Raw genomic sequence first — 17436 nt, forward strand, 5'->3', positions numbered from 1 at the left:
CCCTACTTTAGCCTTATGCTATACCGGCGTAGCGCTATATATACTTCGCGGGTAGGTTTATAGGTTACTTATATATAGCCAGGTTTAAGACGGTAAGGCTATATACCTATTAAATCCGCCGCTAACCTATACTTTAGCCTTATACATTATCTATATAGCATATACATAGAATAGTATAAGTTATTAGTATAGGTTACCACTAGTAGGTTACCAGTAGGTCGTAGACCCCAGTTAAATAGACCCCAATTATAAACGGGCGTAGGATATTAATAAATTAAAACTTCACCCTATACGTACACCGCAGTTCTTATAGTAGTCGTTACTTATTCTTTAATCCCTTAGGACATCCTCTACTCCGCTTTAATATAGGTTATATTTTAATAGCGGCGCTTACTTTTCGCCTACACTTCAGCTATAAGGCTAGGGTGTCCTACTTACGGTACTTATCTAGCAGTTATTAACAATTCTCAAGTTCTGTCTCATATTTCTATTTATTATACTTATTTAGCCATCCTAGCCATTTAATAAGGTACTATGGTTATCTAGTACAATCCTAGTAGGCAATAATTACTTCTACTTCCTAGCTACCTTCCTTAAGCTCTTTTACTACTAGGGGTTAAAACCTAGGGCGTAACTTATAAGGCTCTAGTAGGGAGATATAAAAGACTAGGTAGAGCCATACTATAGCAGGTAGGAGCTCTAGCTTATATGCTTACTACCCTATACGCTCTAGGATCTAAAATAGTCCTATAAACTTATAGTTAAGCTTTTTATAAGGACGTTTCGTGCGGATATTCTTAGAGGAAAGCAGGACTTATTTACCAACGGCGAAATGCTTGGCCAGGTGGTAACGATTATAGTATTTTACCTAAAGCTTTTAGGTATACATTATTAACGCCGCCGCTGCCTTATATATAAGGCGCAGGCGTTATAGATGCGTCTTTATAAGTTAGATATTCGTTAACTTAGACCCCTTCCCACCTTACTAGGCGTCTTAGACGCTATCTAAGACTCTATCTAGGACGTTTAGTAGCTAGCTATAGGCGAGCTTAATAGGGGAACGCTTTATTATAGTATAAACCTTAAAGTTATAGGTAAAGGCTACTTCTTTAAGTAGGGAGGCCTAATTAGACTATTCCCAGTTCGTAAATATACGTAGGTATACCTTAAGCTCCTAGTTCTAACGCTCTATCTACCTATCTATCTACGGGTAAAATATAGTACTAAGTTTACGTTAAACACGGAGATAGTAGCATATAGTACTCTAGTACTTACTTATAAATACACTACCCCTATTAAAGACGATATTATCTAGAGGCCCTATTTATACAAAGACTCTAAATAAAAGTTCTATAAGTTATATAGCATTAATTATCTTACGCACTAGATAGTAGTGTACTAGCTTTATAAAACGGTCTATAAGGATAAGGATAGAGTTATACTCTACGCTATTAGGAGTCTTAGACTCTAAGAGATCCGTAATAAAGTTAAGTAAATAATACTACTAAGCTTAGGTAGGGGCCTAGAGAGGCTGCAGCTCACCATAGGGTTTATAGCAGCGCGATTTGGAGCGTTAATAGGTATTATAATTATCTAGGTATTTACGGAGGTCCTAGGTAAGGCCGTTCTAAGCGTACTTCTACGCAATTACCTCAAAGGTATGGTTAAAACTATAGTAGCCGCCTATAGGATTATTATAATTTCACTTAAGGATCTCCTATTACAGTAGTATGCAATTCAACACCTAGACCTTATTATTTTACCTTAGAAGTCCTTAATTATTAAGGGTATAGTCCTTATTACTAGCAGAAACTTATTCCTAGGTTAACTAATCACATATAGAGCGTATAAAGGTGTCCCTTTTTTATACTCCATAAATAAAATTAACCAGTGACTTAGGGGGTTATTCTATAAACGCCATTTCGGCTAAAGCAGCTACTACTACTTCTTACTATAGCACAAGACTCTACGCAAAGTCAATGCTAGTAAAGTAACGTATAATGCACAGGTAACTCGCTAGGTTATTACGGGGGACTATAGCCTAAGCTAAGGGGTCTTCCCTAGGGTTAAGCGCCATTAGGCCAGTTAAAGTGGTCTTAAAAAGAATAGTAGGACGCTCTAATCCGCCGGCGCCAAGTTCGCAAAAGTCGCTCGCATACTACACGTATACTACTCGCTAGTATAGTATAGTAGCACTAGGGCCGCCTATAAGGCCTATAACCCGTAACTTTTACTACAATATAGGCAGCATAGCATTAAGGAGTATCCTCTTACTACTATCTTTAAAGCCTTTAGCATAATCCAGGCGCCAGGATAGTGTATTAGCAGAATTTATCTTACCTAGCTTATATTTAATCTTAAAATTAAACTTAGCTAGTTCCTTAGCGTACTAGGCCTAGTAAGCAAATAAGCTCTTAGTAGTTATAAAGTACTGGAGATTATTATAATTATAAAGCACGCGCGTTACATACGCGGCGTGTTTAAGGTAATAGCGCCACGTCTTAAAGCATTATACTATAGCGAGTAGTTCTTTATTATGCGTATTATACTATACTTCTAGGCTAGTAAGCTTCTAACTGCAATAAGCAATCGGGTGCCAGTAGAGTTAATCTCCCTACCCTAAAGGCTATAGAAGTATACCGCTATAGGCATAGTCAAAAGCGTTAGTAATTACTATTAGGGGTAGATTAGGGTTAAAGTAGTAAAGTAGAGGAGCCTATATAAACGCAGCGCGTAGCTTATGGAACGCCTACTACGCGTTATCGGGCCAGGACTAGGGTTAATACCATTTAGTAGGCCCTTTTAACTTACACTTCCTCTTCTTCTCCCTATCTAACGTTAGGTTGCAATATACCTATACAAAATATACGTGCAGGGGGTATATAGTATCTAAGTAGTTCCAGATAAATCGCCTATAGAAGTTAGCAAAGCCAAGGAAGACCTAGATGTCCCTATAAAACTCAGGCTTAGGCCATTCCTTAATAGCTTTTACGCGGTTAGGGTCTATTACGATACCCCTAGGGGTAATAATAAAGCCTAGGAACTCAACGTTCTTAGTATAAAAAATGTATTTTAATAGTTTAGCGTATAGGCCCCAAGCGCGGAGCTATCGCAGTACCTGCTTAACGTGCTCAACGTGCTTATCCTTATTATTTAAGTAGATAAGAATATTATCTAGGTAGACTACGTAGATAGTATCTACTAGGGTTTCTAAAGCTTTATAAATATAGCTCTAGAAAGTTATAGGGGCGTTAGCAAGACTAAAGGGCATTACTAAGTACTTAAAGTAACCGTAGCATGTCTTAAATACAGTCTTTTATTTATCTCCCTTTTTAATGCAAATCCTATAGTATATATCACAAAGATCCAGCTTTATAAATATCTTCGCATAGCTAAGCCTATTAAAGAGTTCGCTGACCAGCGGTAGGGAGTACTAATTTTTAATCGTAATCTTATTTAGGCGTCTATAGTTAACGTATAGCCGTATTATACCGTCTGCTTTCGGCACGAAGAGGATAGGCGCTTTAGTAGGCGACTTACTGGGCCTAATCCAGCCCTTTTTAAAAGCACTATCTAGGTACTCTTATAAGATCTACAACTCTTTCTATAAGAGGTTGTAGAGGGGCATTTATGGTAGCGTCTTGCCTTCTTTTAAGTTAATTGCATAGTTATACTTAGAGTTCTACAGTAGCATACTTACTAACTCGTTAGAAAAGACATTAATTTCCTCCTTATATATATCTGGTAGGCTAGGGGCCATAAAGGTTAAAGCGACTATTACGTAGTAGTATGCTTCCGGAAGCTAGTAAAGAGAAGGGTGTGGCCGACATGCGTTTTATAGGTATACTCGCATAAAGAGTGTATATAGCTCTACTACAGTATACTTAATAGTTTTAGGGTTTTAATCACCTCCCCCTTATATATAGGTAATCTGCGCTGGCACCAGAGGGTCTCTACAGGTACTCGCTACCAGTAACGGCAGGTCCTCTACTATATTTATAACCGGTATCTCTACGTCCAAAGGGTCTATATAGGTACTTACTACTAGTAACAACAGGTCCTCTATTATATTTATAACCGGCATAGAGAAGGAGTCTTCTAGCTATAGCAAATAGACTATTTTACTAGCCTTAATATCTACTAGGAAAGTATTAAGGGTAACTATCTAAAGGCGTCTAGGGTTTAAAGTACCCTAGATAAACTATCTAAAACGGAAGCTAATTAATAGATCTACTTCCGCGAGCCAATCCTATCTAAAAACTATATTATAACTATTAAATAAGCCGCCCTAAAAGGTCTACGGGCTAATAATACAAGGGGTACCCTAGAAGTCGCTAGTAGTAACTATTAGATTATAAGCATCCTAGATTGTTATCTAGTTACTATTAAGGAAATATATAATAGGTTTACGTAAATATAGCGCGTAGTGTATAGGTAGGTTAAACTTATAAACAACGTCTTAATTAATAAGGTTAATTTGGTACCTATTATTATATAAGGCATATAGGCGGACTTCGCCCTAGGGTGTATCTATTATAATATATACCATAATACGTTTCTTCTCTCCCTCTATATTAGGCCCTAGTTATAGTTAAGAGAGATACACTACTAGGGCTTTAGGTTTTCTAAAGCCCAAGCTAACTTCTCTTTAGCCTACTTCTAGTGTTCCTTACAGTGGCCACCTGCGGTCCTTTAACTCGCCTGCGTAGCACTAGCGTCTAGGGGGTCCCCTAAGCCATCCGGCTTTTAGGTAGTCTCCCTAGGAGTTTACTTAAAAAAGCGTCGCCCTTTTTAGGTTCTATTCCCTAAGCCTAAGTCTATAAAGCCTATGCTGCAACCACGCTTCGTACGCAATAATTTACTACTACTACTTACGCGATCTTCCGCGAGCTTTATAGTATTAAGCAATTACTCTATATAGCGGATTTTATTAAAAAGGTCTTTAGTAGTTCTTACCCATTAGGCAAAGTTCTGGCAGAAGAGCTCTACTTATAGGTAGGCTAGAAGATATAAGAACTAAAAGTCTACCTATTATTTAGGATTAATAAAAGGGGTATATAAAAAGAGGTCCTCTAAGCTATATATATAGGCTAGGAAGACGTTAAACCTCTAGTTCTCCTTTATAACAGCCATATAGTATATTATAGCGTTATTAAAGCGTCTTACTATAGGGTTCCTAATCTAGTCTTAGACTATAGTCTTAAATTCGTCCTATAGTAAGGGACCCTTATCCTTAGTGCCTAACCGGTAATAAACTAGTTAGGCAATTATCTTCTCTTTTATAAGACCTTTAATAGCCTAGCGCGTACGTCACTTATAGTTATAGTCAGCGTTATTAACCTTAAATTAGTTCTTAACTGCGGCAATCCACTAGTTAAAATGCTGTTAAGTAGTACTACTAATATTAGGTAGTAACTTCTTAACTAGGGCGTTAAGATTTAATCGGCGTATATATTCGCTACGTAACTTATACTCTTTACTAAAGAGGTAATAAGAGGGCTTTATTAAATTAATAATGCTCTATAAGTTAGCTATTTTCTTAGCCAGCTTATCTAGCTCCTTTATATTAGCGGTATTAGGTAGGACGCTAGTAACCTTACTAAGCTCCTATTAAGCCTAGGTATATAAGTTAAACTAGTCTCTAGCGTTTATAGATATCTAATCGTTTTAGGATTCGGAGAATGGCTTAGATACTACTAGTATACTTCTAGCGGTTTCGTCTGCACTAGATCCTAAGGCGTTCTACAGTCGCATTGCCAGCGTATTACCGTCGGGTGTAGGCGTCGGTTTTCTTTTCGGAGGCATTATAAAAAAATTAAACCGGCTATCCTTCTAAGGGGATTGGTAAGGATTTAAATATAAGGTAAGGATATAAATAGGGAGTCTAATAATAGAATAATGGGTATATTATATAGACAGAGACAAATCCTTAAGGGAAAAGGAGGAGTCTGTGTGCAAGGTAGGAAGGGTTTTCCCTAGGCACGTGCAGAGCACGTGCCTCACGGGCGAGTCACCCCTAGGTTGCCCCAGGGTCGCCCATACCTTGCGGCTATATAACTATCTACTCAGGTTTCACCTAACATTTAATCTAATTCTAAGACGACTATTTAATTAAATTCTAGTGTAATTTAACTTTAGCTATAAAAATTTAATATTCCTTTAACCGCCTAAAAAAAACACCCAAACTAGGCGTATTATACTCTATATAGAATTTGAATTAAGGGCTTAAATCTCCTTATTTAAATTTAAAGGCTTTGGATTATATACGTCTATATAACCTATAAAGCTATAGGCGCGTATTAAATTAGGGAGGAACGCGTCCTTTCTGCCGGACTTTTAGTTTAGATTTAATCTAACGCTTTTGCAACCGAACGAGCCCTTAGTTAAAGCCACAGACGCGTAATAAATTAGGAAGGAATGTGTCCTTTCTGCCGGACCTTTAGTTTATATTTAAAGTCTAAACTCACGTTCAGTGTCTACCCTAGCTATTTCCTCGAAACCTACATCTCCTGCTTGCTTTCACGCTCTGCTAGGATGATGGGCCTTCGGTTCGCACATCAGTGGAATGTAACAGTTGCTGCGTGTCTACTTCTTTTCCCCACAACCTTCCCTGAACGTGCCGTACTCCGCCCGCTAAAGATGATATGAGGGGCGGTACGGGGTGTCAAGCGCCTCTATTAGCTTAATCTCTGCAGTACTAAAATGTGAGGTAGGGCATACTCACGACCTAGGAGGTGTCTCTTTCATTGGCTGCTTGCCCGTTTCATTCAGGAATCTTCCATGGAGGTTGCGGCGTCCTGTGCCACAGTGCTTTCTCGAAAGCCACTCGCCCATGACACCCACTCCTTCGTATAAAAAGCCAAGCAGACGCGCTTATATTCGACTGAGAAGACTCGTTCTATGTTTCTCCATGGCGAAATTCATATTCCAAAAACCTTTGTTTTTCCCTTCAGCCGCATCACTTCGACTTATCACTCCCGGTACACGCCAATGCAGCAGAGCCACTCCCCACAATATCGCACGCGTGTCAAGGCAACATTTTCAAATAATCGTATTCGGTGTAGAAAAATATCTAGCTAATGCCTCACACGACGAGGGGATATGTCAAATCCATCTCAGCGCCCCCAGAGTCCCAATCCTAAGACCTTCCATATGCCAAAATGCCGTAAAAGAAATAGATCCCGTTCTAGACTCGCTAGATGAAGTCCTCCCATGGAGCCTTCATCCTTCTCGCCATGAGATCCCTCTTGCCGTGAGATCTACTTCCCCCTGACCAGCTCGATCCAGACAACGCGGTCCCAGCTTACGGAGCGCAGAATTGCCCCCGCCAAAGCACGATGTAATCAACTTCCGAATAAGGTTTTGTCTAATTCCCGCATTAAACCTCCTTGACGACCACGACCTCACCCACATCCCCGACCCACCCAAACATGACCGCGCTCAGCAACCCCGCCAGCACCCACACCCCCGCATACCCCACCGCCCCCACAACGTCCGTCCCCTCAAGCGCACTAACCTGCACTGCCGTGTTCGCCGCTACCATCGTCGCCAGCACCGCCGTCTGCGTCAACAGCACTTTCGTCTGCTTGCTCCACCCCCACACGTTCTGGCGCAGCGTCTCCGTGAACGTCGCAGTCGCGGGGTTGAACGCGGGGGCCTTGGCGTCGCTGATGTGGGTCTGCGCGCCGAGCGAGGGCGCGAGCAGGAAGCCGCGGACCGCCCAGCCGACGGGCGCGAGTGCGATGACGAGCTGGGGCAGGGAGACAGAGTGCGCGGGCTCGACGGTCGGCAGGTCGAAGTGCGTCACCATGAAGGTGACCAGCCCGGCTTTCAGCGCAGTGTAGAGCACGACGCTGTAGATGGCGGTGCCGAGGATGGTAGTTGAGAGTGTGACCTGGAAGCTGTGGATGATGTTGCGGTTTGGGACGGCTGATTTCGGCGCGTTGGGGTTGTGGAGGGCGGAGCGTGGGCGTAGGAGCTTGGTGGGCAGCGCGACGGAGGCGAGGTCGACGGCCAGGTTTATGAGAGATGTGGTGGGCGAGATGAAGTAGAAGATTTGGAGGAGGTAGAGGACTGGTGCGTGGGTTAGGAGGGTGAGCCAGGTGATGTCTAGATCTATTCACCACCAAATATATCAGTAATTGTGTATGTGGTATTTGAAACAGATCAAAAATTAGGATTGGCACTTACCATCATATTTCCCGTACCATCCTACAGCCAATTCGGCAATTTTCCAGCCCAGATACGCTGCCACCTGCCACGGCTCATTGCGGCTGCGGCTTACGCTACCTAGCTCGTATCCCAGCCCATCTGCCACAATCGATAAGGCGGCCACGCTCAAACTCAGGCTGATGATGACGAGGAGAGGGAAGCGAAGATGTCGCGGGAGTCTCGATGCCCGAATCGGTGGCGGTGCTACACCGTTGGTGATGATAGCGGGCTCGCTGCGGGCGATTTCTTTCCGCGGGGCCATCTTGATGCGAGGGAGATGGCTTTGAAGGAGTGACGGAGGAGAGTGGTGGGGTGGGAGAGCTCTCGCGGATTAATCAGAGGTGGTGGAAGCTGCGGTGCTGTCGCTGGCGAGTGTTGTTTTGGACGTCATTCGTTGTGGCGCGATCAAGCTCTCATTGGTGGGTGCCTCGGCCAATGTATATCCTGCCCGGCAACCGGGACATATTCCTTGCACAAGGTAGTTCTGAGCACATCTCAGCAACCTACACTACTTCATCTATAAAGATTTCAGCGTACCCGCAAAGATATAGGAGGTATCAGCAAAGCCTCGGCGACTCGTCATAAATCGAGGCTACTCGATACTACGGGTAATCTGGGCATTAGATGGGAGAGTCCTGAGAGTGGGGTCCACAAACTGGAGAACGAAGCTCTATTCCCCCTAACCAGGAGCTTGGAATGATTCCCTCATTGGCTTGGTTCTCGACTTTCCACACCGGTTTAATCCTGCAAGTGGCTTTTGGAACGGAAATAATCCGAGATGGCCCCAGGCTATCCCGAGCACAACCTTCAGAAGGGGTTGGAGAATGGCCCAAGTGCTACAGCTAATTGGACTAGAACGCCCAAGGGGCTAGGCGAAAAAGTCGTGGCCCCACCATACAATTCCTCACCAAACCGTCACTTTGAGGCACCACAACACCACAACCGCGCTTGTGAGGCTACTCGCATGCATATAGAATTGAAATCTCGCCATTTTTGTGGCGGTTACCACTTTGTTTGCCCTCCATCGGCCTCTGCGCACTCCTGTAGCCTCTGTGGCATAGTGTCTATCAATTTATCTATCTCCTCCTGATTAATTGCGTCCCATTCAGCCTGTAGCCAGCCCTTAAGCTCCTTAGGACTACTAGCCCTTCTCCTATAGTTCTTAAGACGCTATTTAAGGATACGCCAGACATCCTCTATTACCGAAAAATTGGGAGATTATAGTGGGTTGGCGTAGTAAGGAATTCCAAGCTCTTCTTTTAAGCGCGCTACTAGGTTTGTTTTACTGCGAGTACTATACCCTTAATTATTATCTTCTTGTAGAAGGAAGTCTCTTCCTTCTGGTTAAGCGACGCGCTATACCTTAATAATATAAGGCTTAAAAATCTCCCTAATATACTACTCCTGGGTAAGATTTCTACTACCTAGCTTGGCCTTTTTAAAACCCTTATAGCAAGTATATTTACATGCTTATTTATCCTTACACTTATGCTTATAACGCTACTACTCTCTCTCTTTCTCTCTAGCCTCTCGCATATACTAGCGTGCTTATTCTTAAAGGTTCTCTTTAGTAAGCTTCCTGCTTAGCTGCCTCCTAATCTATTTCTACCTTAGGATCTATAATCTCTTCCTCTCTATAAAAAAAATTAAGGGCAGCCGGCTACCTTTCTATACCATACTCTACGCGTAAAGGGCTAAGCTGCCTAGCTTATGCTTAAATTAGTAGCAGTCTGGGTGCTTACGCTTGGAGTGTTACTAAAAAACCTACTTGGTGCGGTTATTATTAAGTTAAAAATAAATCTTATCTATAAACCTAACGGTATACCAGATAAAGGATAGGTAGTCCTTCTATTTATTAGAGAGCTCTAGCCTTTTATAGGTGTTCCTCTCCCAAATATAGGTCCTCTAGTATACTTTACACTTAAAATACCTACGCCTGTTAAACGCGTTCTTAACTGTCTTTTTATCTTTAACTTCTAAATAATATTTAAGCTTTAGGTCTTCCATAACGAGATCTTATTAAGGCAATTACCTTCCTTAACATGCTTAATTATTCGCTTTAATTTGGCCTCTCCAATCTTGTATGGAGCACCTATATTAGGAGTATAACTGCTGCGGCGCGCGCGACGGTCAAATCCCTCCTTTTTCTAGCGCCGCTGGGTCCTTTCTGGGATGCCATAACGCTTGCGGACATCTTTGTATGATTTTCTAGCGTCCAATTATCCTAGGGCCTTGTTCTTAGTAGGTGTGTCCCATTCGATAGCTTTATTGGGGCCATCTTTAGGCTGTCGCAGCTGTCGCAGCTGGCGCTCAGGGGTTCTTTGTTTATATCGCTTCACAACACAATTAACACCTGAATCGTGGGCAACAGGCTGGTGCATGGTAATAGAAAAATTCTATAGACTTTAGGCTTCAAAATAAGCTATTATTTGTATATATTGAGTGCGTGGTTGTGGAGTTGTGAGGGTGTGAAGTTGTAGGGGGCTGTTTTCGCGTGGCCACGACTTTTTTGCCTAGCCCTTGGCCCTCAAGCTGAAGGAGGATTATTGTTACACGAAAAGCCTCTTGCAGATCAACTACGAGATGTGGAAAGACGCTGCAGTTCAGGCAGAAACCAAGCCCAGGGGCCGAAAGATGCTCACATTCTCTCCTACGCATACTTGCACCAACCTGATTGCTTAGAATTGTCTTGGCACTACCTGCTTTGTAAGATAACGAGGTACTCTTGAAATGCCCTCGCAATGGAAAGGATAACCGCTGCATCTCCGTGAGAATATGCGCCTAGAACGGCTCACCAAAAAGAAAAAATGAGTGAGCTGAAGGCTAGCCTTCAAAATAAGTGGTATGATGTTAAGTTAATGCACCTTTGGATTATTTCAGTGAGACGCTACTGACAAGGCTGTGACTCTAAAAGAATCGAGAGGGGCCGGAAACCCCACTCTTTGGACGCCTTTCAGGCGTGGCAGCGCCATCGCGGCACGGATTTGGAGCCTGGAATATCGAGGCTGAGAATTACCCGACCTCTTTTAAGGGTTGCATTGCTGCGATTCAGACGACACCCCTCTTTATACAACGCACTTCTGACACTCGTTACTTATCCATGGCTGTGACTACTTACGCACCTCAAGTGTTGTAACCGGATTTCATAATGTATAACGCTGCTTCGTTCAGAAGATCCCAACAAGGCTGTGAAGACCCTCGCTGCGATACTCCTCATGAAGACGTTCATTACTGCGTTGATTGCTCGGCCCGTCTCTGTATAACTTGCTGGAATCTTGTTCTCCACCATAGGCCGGAAAAACTGGGGAGTGACGGCAAATTACATGAAAAAACCGACGAAAACGATTACCACGTTGCGAAAAGGCTGAAGACAATTCTTGATCCGACTGTTGATCAGCGGAAACTTCGACAGCTTCATGAAGAGGATGAAAAGACAACATGGTTTGGTAAGTTGAACTGCATTAGATTGTATATGTCCAACTGACTGTCCAGGAATTACACGAGACCCGATGGGGCGTCCGTTCTTCGCGGATTATGGAACTTATGCACGAATCATGGCGGCCAGTACACGATCCGAGTCTGCTGTGAGATTCCCGCAACTAGTTTCTTTTGTAGGCCAAACAAGTAATTACAGAAACTTTAACATCTCGTTTATTGAAAGCACTGACGCGGCTGTAGATGCTGGAAAGAGTACTTTGATCAAAATGCTCATCGAATACCAAGAATCCAGCGCCGATCCCCAAGCAGATCCAACATATCCTTCCCCTGTGGTTGGCGCTTCAGTACACGACGCCATACCTACGTCCGCAGATGTACACCTATACGCAGACCCTGCAACCTCGGGCGGTCCATTGCCTATGCTCTATGCCGACTGCGAAGGTCTCAATGCTGGCGAAACAGAACCCATGGGTGCAGCATGGAGAAAGTCAAAATCGGGTGCGAAAGATCTAGTTAATAGGATCACCAACGGCCGCCTGCGACAGCTAGAATGGGCAACAACGGACCAGAGAAGAACCAGATCATTTGCTGTGATAAAACTCTACCCAAGGCTATTATATACTTTCTCCGATGTTGTTGTGTTTGTCACTAAGAATGCAAAGTACGCTTCAAAGCTCTTATTTGATTCGGAGTAGCTAACTGTTGGTTAGGACATTTCAGGAGTCACTGCAACTGCTTCTGGACTGGGGCTCAGCCTCCTTGGAGAAATCTGTCAATCAGCCAGCTCTACCTCACGCAATCATTGTCGTCAACGCGACTGAGCAAAACGTTAGTCCAAAGGAGTGGGAAGTGGGCCATGCCACAGAAACTCTATTAAAAGCTGTATCTAACGCCCTAGATCCTTACATCGGAGTTCCAGAATTTCTGAAGCGCGCTCACTTATGGCGCAGCCAAGGCATTAGGATTGAGACAATGAAAGACCTCATTCGTTGCTACTATTCTTCCTTCCGGGTGGTACGAATTCCAAACAAGGATCGTCTTGGACATCTACGAAAACAAATTCACAAATTGCATGAAACCATTACAGATCGTTGCGACGTAGCTTACTATGATAAGAAAAGAGCCCGAATGCTGTCCAACTCGTCGCAACTCAATATCTACATCCAGTCCGCTTTTGACCATTTCTCCTGCAAATTGGAAAAACCATTTGACTTCATCGAAGTGTCCCTAAAACACAATCCGATTCCACTCGACTTTGGCGGCCACATTTTGCAACTTGCAGTAGCGATACAAAACCAGTGGAGAGGTCAAACTGGCGCTTGGATGTTTAACCAACTCAGCTCCATGGTAGCGTCTTGCGTTCTGTTAGACTGCCGAGGTCGCCCGGGTAAGAGGATTCCTATGACCTATGCTATTGCATGCTAAAGAAGTGTCAGGACTTGCTCAGGATCTAGCCAAGCATCACCAAAGATACTTTGAAAACGCCCTGGAGGAATTCTGCGATATGTCCTGGCCGTGCGGTTTTTCGAATGAGAAAGGTCAATGTGTTAATGCTAAGTCCCGTCACAATTCGAAAGGTCATCAGAATGACAGAGGAAAAATAATCGCCACGGGAAATTACCAGTCTACGTTTTCCGCTTTTGAATACGGCCCGCAGTGGAAAGCTACCCTCTTCAGAAATATTCACAATCTACAGAATGAGATTCTAGCATTATCCGACAAAGGAACGCCAGATGAGAAAGCTTACATTGACCTCCACACTCGGAATATGACCAGTTTCTACAAAAATCTAGGATCTGCATGGAGGTTTGTCAGTCACTGCACCTGCTTCTGCTGTCTCAAAGAGGTTCCGGAGCATCCCCTTCCCTGCGGTCACATCCTATGCGCTGAATGTGTCAAATTATTTGGTCACGCTCAGAACAGAACTAGCTTTGAATTGAACAGCTGCCCACTGCATTCAGAGGATTCGAGGTGGGCAAAACCCTGTGTAGTACGATTTAAGCCAGAGTATGCTGGCTCCCGTATTTTGTCATTAGATGGGTAAGTTAAGCTAGCTTTTCAACAGCCTCTCGCATAAAGCCTGCTAAATACATGCAGTGGAGGTATCCGAGGAATTGTTGAGCTTGAAGTACTGAGAGCCATTCAAGAGGAATTGGGCAATAAGATACCTATCAGAGAATTTTTCGACCTCATTGTTGGAACTAGGTAAGTTATATTAAATCTGCCCGAGATATTGAGAACCTGGCAGTAACTTACAATCGCAGTACTGGAGGCATCATCGCCCTAGCTCTGGGTGTCAAATCTTGGCCTGTCGAAAGATGCATAAAGCAATTCACTAAGCTCTGTGACCAGGCCTTCACCCCTCGAGAACTTCATAATATTCCTGTTTTTGACCATGCTGCAAGGTTCAATCATGGGAGTAAATATAAAACTACCCCTTTCCGCGATGCCCTCGAAAAGTCACTTGGCACAGATTTGTTGTTCGGTGGAGCCCATGACCCGGATAAGAGATACGAGGTGAAGGTCGCGGTGACCTCAACTGACGAAATTGGAAAGAAGGCTATTGTGATTGCAAACTACAGTCGTAGCGGAGAACTAAATCCTAGTTCAGATTTCCATCGTCCCGACAATCCGTCCTTGGAACTTGAAGTTTGGGAAGCGGCCGCTGCTACTTCTGCTGCATCTCCCTTCTTTAAACCTTTCTACCACAAAGCCGCCGAACAGACATACTTTGATGGCGCATTCTACAACAATAATCCCGTACTAGTGGCACACCGCGAACGTAAACTGCTTTGGCCGGAGGTTGCTCGACGTCATCCTGACATCTTCCTCTCCGTAGGAACCGGCCAGAACGCCAAACAAATGGCACCCGAGATCGAACGACACAGGCGGTCAATGCCACCTCAGAGTCACGCGTACGTATTACTAACCCCAGATTATTTGCGTTAAATCACTAACAAGGACATTGGGACAAAGAGAGCAAAATTTTAACAGTCGGCAACCGGAACCCAAGAATCGAAAAGTGTTTTCGAAGTGGCGTCAAATTCTCACAGTAGTGGTACGCGGGTTCCATCTGCCTATTTCGTTCCCCGCGTCTTCATCTTTCGGTATATGCCCAAGCTTACTTGCTGTTGTAGCATCATCGTTTCGATAGCATCCTTGACGCCGAACTTGCCTGGAATGATTTTATGAAGGTTGTAGTGGATTCGGAACATAGCAATAATAGACGTCGTTATGTAAGGGTCAATCCAAACTTGGATTATGATCCTCCTCCTCTGGATGAGAAGAAACACATCTACAAACTCCAGGATGACACTATAGCATCCCTGTCATTCACCAACGAGAAGATCCGGATCCAGAGGATTGCGCACAGACTTGTTGCAAGCTCTTTTTATTACGACCGAACATCGGCAACACGTGATCAGCCTTTCAACCGCTACTCCTGTTCCGGTAAGCTATCTGTCATTTCAGGAGGCGCTATTGGCTAACCTTCGCTCTTAGGACGAATATCTTGCCGGTTTGAAGAAGGGTCTCCTTACCTACGTTCACTGGGCGAATTTTTCCAGTTTCAGCAAAGAAGTAATTTTCGACCGTACTTTGAGATCAATGAGCATGACAGGGGTCTTGAAATGAAAAGGGTATGTTACTTGATACACGTCGTCACGATAGATGCGTGGTTGCTTCGGCCAGGTAACTGCAATCGAATACTAACACCGCTCCAGATCGAAATAAGTGAAGCCATTGTTAACGGGATGATTAAGCTCGCCACATTTGATCTAGGGCCACTTGACATTCATGTTTCATCAAAGAATGCCAGGGTTACGATCAGTTTATATTTTCGTACGACCTATGAAGCTCGCGACAGTTACAAAGCGTATCCTATCAGTGGCTTTCCGCGACTTCTCATGTTAGAGGAGGACCAGAAGCGTATGTTACCCCTTAAGAAGTAATTCCGGCAATAAAGCTAGACTAACAACAACTCACAGAGGCTAATCCTGTGCGATATCCAAGGATGACGCCAAAGCTTAACGGTGGGGCTCAAAAGCAGCTTCCGCCAGTTCCCGAAAAGCCGGGTGGACTTAATCTGGGTTTCTTGACCCATAACCGTAGTGTGTCCCAACCTAACCTCCACAGCTCTACGGATCTTGGAAGCCTCTTAACAAGCGAAGAGGCTGCTTGGAACTCTGACAAGCCTAGGACGTCACTGGATTCACAAAGGACTGAATCTGGTACAAAGAGCGCACCACCACTAGGAGATCCGCCCGCGGCAACGGGGCTTGGGCTCCGAGTAATATCCAGTAAACTATCGCTTGCAAACTTGAGAAGGAACACGTCCGGAAAATCTCAACAAAAGCCCTCAATACAACCGCCGTCCCAGCCCGCCGTCCCAATAAGACTCGGAGGAGAAGATAGGCAGAGCCAGGCGGAGTCGATCGACCCTAATGGTAACGGGTTGGGCCAAGATGAATCACCGGTGGAGCCCGCCAGAGCCGAAAATCTTTCTCCCGCCGAGCAAGCTGATCTAGAGCTAGCCATTGTATTAAGCCTTGAAGAAAAAGAGGATTCCGTACCAGTTGCGCCCATACCAACTACTCCACCCAGCTCATATCAATCTCCACAAGAATACTACTCCCCTTCAACCAGTCCACGAGATCAGCCGTGGGGCGCTTCTCCTTCACCACAAGCATACACACACATGGTTTCTGCTCCACAGCATCACGCCTATGCACCCTCGGGTTCTTATTCCTCACCGCAGGCTCCTTATTACAACCCCCCTAGCGCTTATCCTATCCCTCGCTCGAACAACTTACCTTATGTTCAGCACTCGGTCCCTAATAATTACGATATCTGGTCTTCGCCTGCAGGTGCTGGACCAACTTGGCCTCAAGGTCCCGTTCCAGCTATCCAACTACACGGCAGCTCTTCTGCAGAGGACCTCAGAATAGCGCTGGAAAGGTCAAAGCATGAGATGTAATAAGCCAGAGTTTGGAGATTTAGCGCATTATAATCCCAATGTCATATAGTGAATGAGCAATCCCAATCCTGCTTTGGAATAATTTCTACCTCCATGCTATGATAAGTCGGAGTAGTTTCTATCCACAGGCAGCAGCTGTATGAAGTTCTGATGGAATTTAGCTATCCATCTCTGTGGTCAGTAATGGCAATAATCAGTTATGCATGGGCAACCTCAAAATTTCAATGACGAAAACAACTGCAGAAATCTTCTGCTCTAATCTTCTGCTCTGTATTTTTTTAGTTACAGCAGTCGTATAACTCCTAGACAAATATGTATAACCAGGTATATAATCGCCTAAAACTCCACGGGAATGGCTATAATCGGGGGTTATACAATCATAATCGCCCAATTTGGGGTGACTATACAGTTATTGCCATCACTGTCTGTGGTTGCCGGCTAATATTGGTGAACGGAAGATCAAGTCTAATGCAATTACTGACATTGTCCACCGAAAGTCTCGATCATTCTCACTGACTTGACGATAGACTGATGACTCCTCCTGATAGAAAGATGGTGTAGCAGATTGACTCATTTATGCATGACTGCACCACGTTGGCCTTGGCAATGTAAACCACGGCCCACCTCAGCCTTAATATACTTAACGATCATACGAACTGATATAGAAGGCATAATCTCACGAAACGCAGTAAAAGGCTCTGAAATCATTATAAAATGATACTAACACGATCCGTCCTCGATCTCCCAAACCAATCAGCCTCGCACTTCGTGCACACCATCTCCAACCTCCTAACTGCAGAAGAATGCACATC

At 44.1% G+C, this 17436-nt stretch overlaps 2 protein-coding genes across 2 annotated transcripts; one reads left to right on the top strand and one right to left on the bottom strand.

Moving 5' to 3' along the window:
• Window positions 1–7025: 7025 nt before the first annotated feature.
• On the bottom strand, window positions 7026–8580 carry K441DRAFT_659118 (uncharacterized protein). The gene is made up of 2 exons (XM_067648466.1): window positions 8191–8580; window positions 7026–8115 (listed from the first exon to the last, which is right to left on the bottom strand). Exons 1-2 carry the CDS (start codon window positions 8471–8473, stop codon window positions 7379–7381), a joined length of 1020 nt encoding a protein of 339 aa, XP_067504599.1. The 5' UTR covers window positions 8474–8580; the 3' UTR covers window positions 7026–7378.
• Window positions 8581–11261: 2681 nt separating this feature from the next.
• K441DRAFT_659119 (uncharacterized protein) lies at window positions 11262–17031 on the top strand. The gene is made up of 12 exons (XM_067648467.1): window positions 11262–11657; window positions 11704–11835; window positions 11890–12310; window positions 12360–13036; window positions 13086–13689; window positions 13747–13854; window positions 13914–14564; window positions 14626–14707; window positions 14787–15099; window positions 15151–15287; window positions 15372–15576; window positions 15636–17031. Exons 1-12 carry the CDS (start codon window positions 11360–11362, stop codon window positions 16622–16624), a joined length of 4617 nt encoding a protein of 1538 aa, XP_067504600.1. The 5' UTR covers window positions 11262–11359; the 3' UTR covers window positions 16625–17031.
• Window positions 17032–17436: the final 405 nt, after the last annotated feature.

The sequence above is a fragment of the Cenococcum geophilum genome (genome assembly GCF_001692895.1).
Source record: "Cenococcum geophilum 1.58 unplaced genomic scaffold K441scaffold_18, whole genome shotgun sequence".
Taxonomy (NCBI): Eukaryota; Fungi; Ascomycota; class Dothideomycetes; order Gloniales; family Gloniaceae; genus Cenococcum; species Cenococcum geophilum.

Bases quoted from the DNA above. Each gene is read 5' to 3' on its own strand.
- K441DRAFT_659118 (XM_067648466.1), bottom strand. From the start codon at position 8,473: ATGGCCCCGCGGAAAGAAATCGCCCGCAGCGAGCCCGCTATCATCACC. The intron at 8,116-8,190 runs GTAAGTGCCAAT...GGTGGTGAATAG, and splicing joins ATGGTACGGGAAATATGATG to ATCTAGACATCACCTGGCTC.
- K441DRAFT_659119 (XM_067648467.1), top strand. From the start codon at position 11,360: ATGTATAACGCTGCTTCGTTCAGAAGATCCCAACAAGGCTGTGAAGAC. The intron at 13,037-13,085 runs GTAAGAGGATTC...AAGAAGTGTCAG, and splicing joins AGACTGCCGAGGTCGCCCGG to GACTTGCTCAGGATCTAGCC. The intron at 15,577-15,635 runs GTATGTTACCCC...AACAACTCACAG, and splicing joins GTTAGAGGAGGACCAGAAGC to AGGCTAATCCTGTGCGATAT.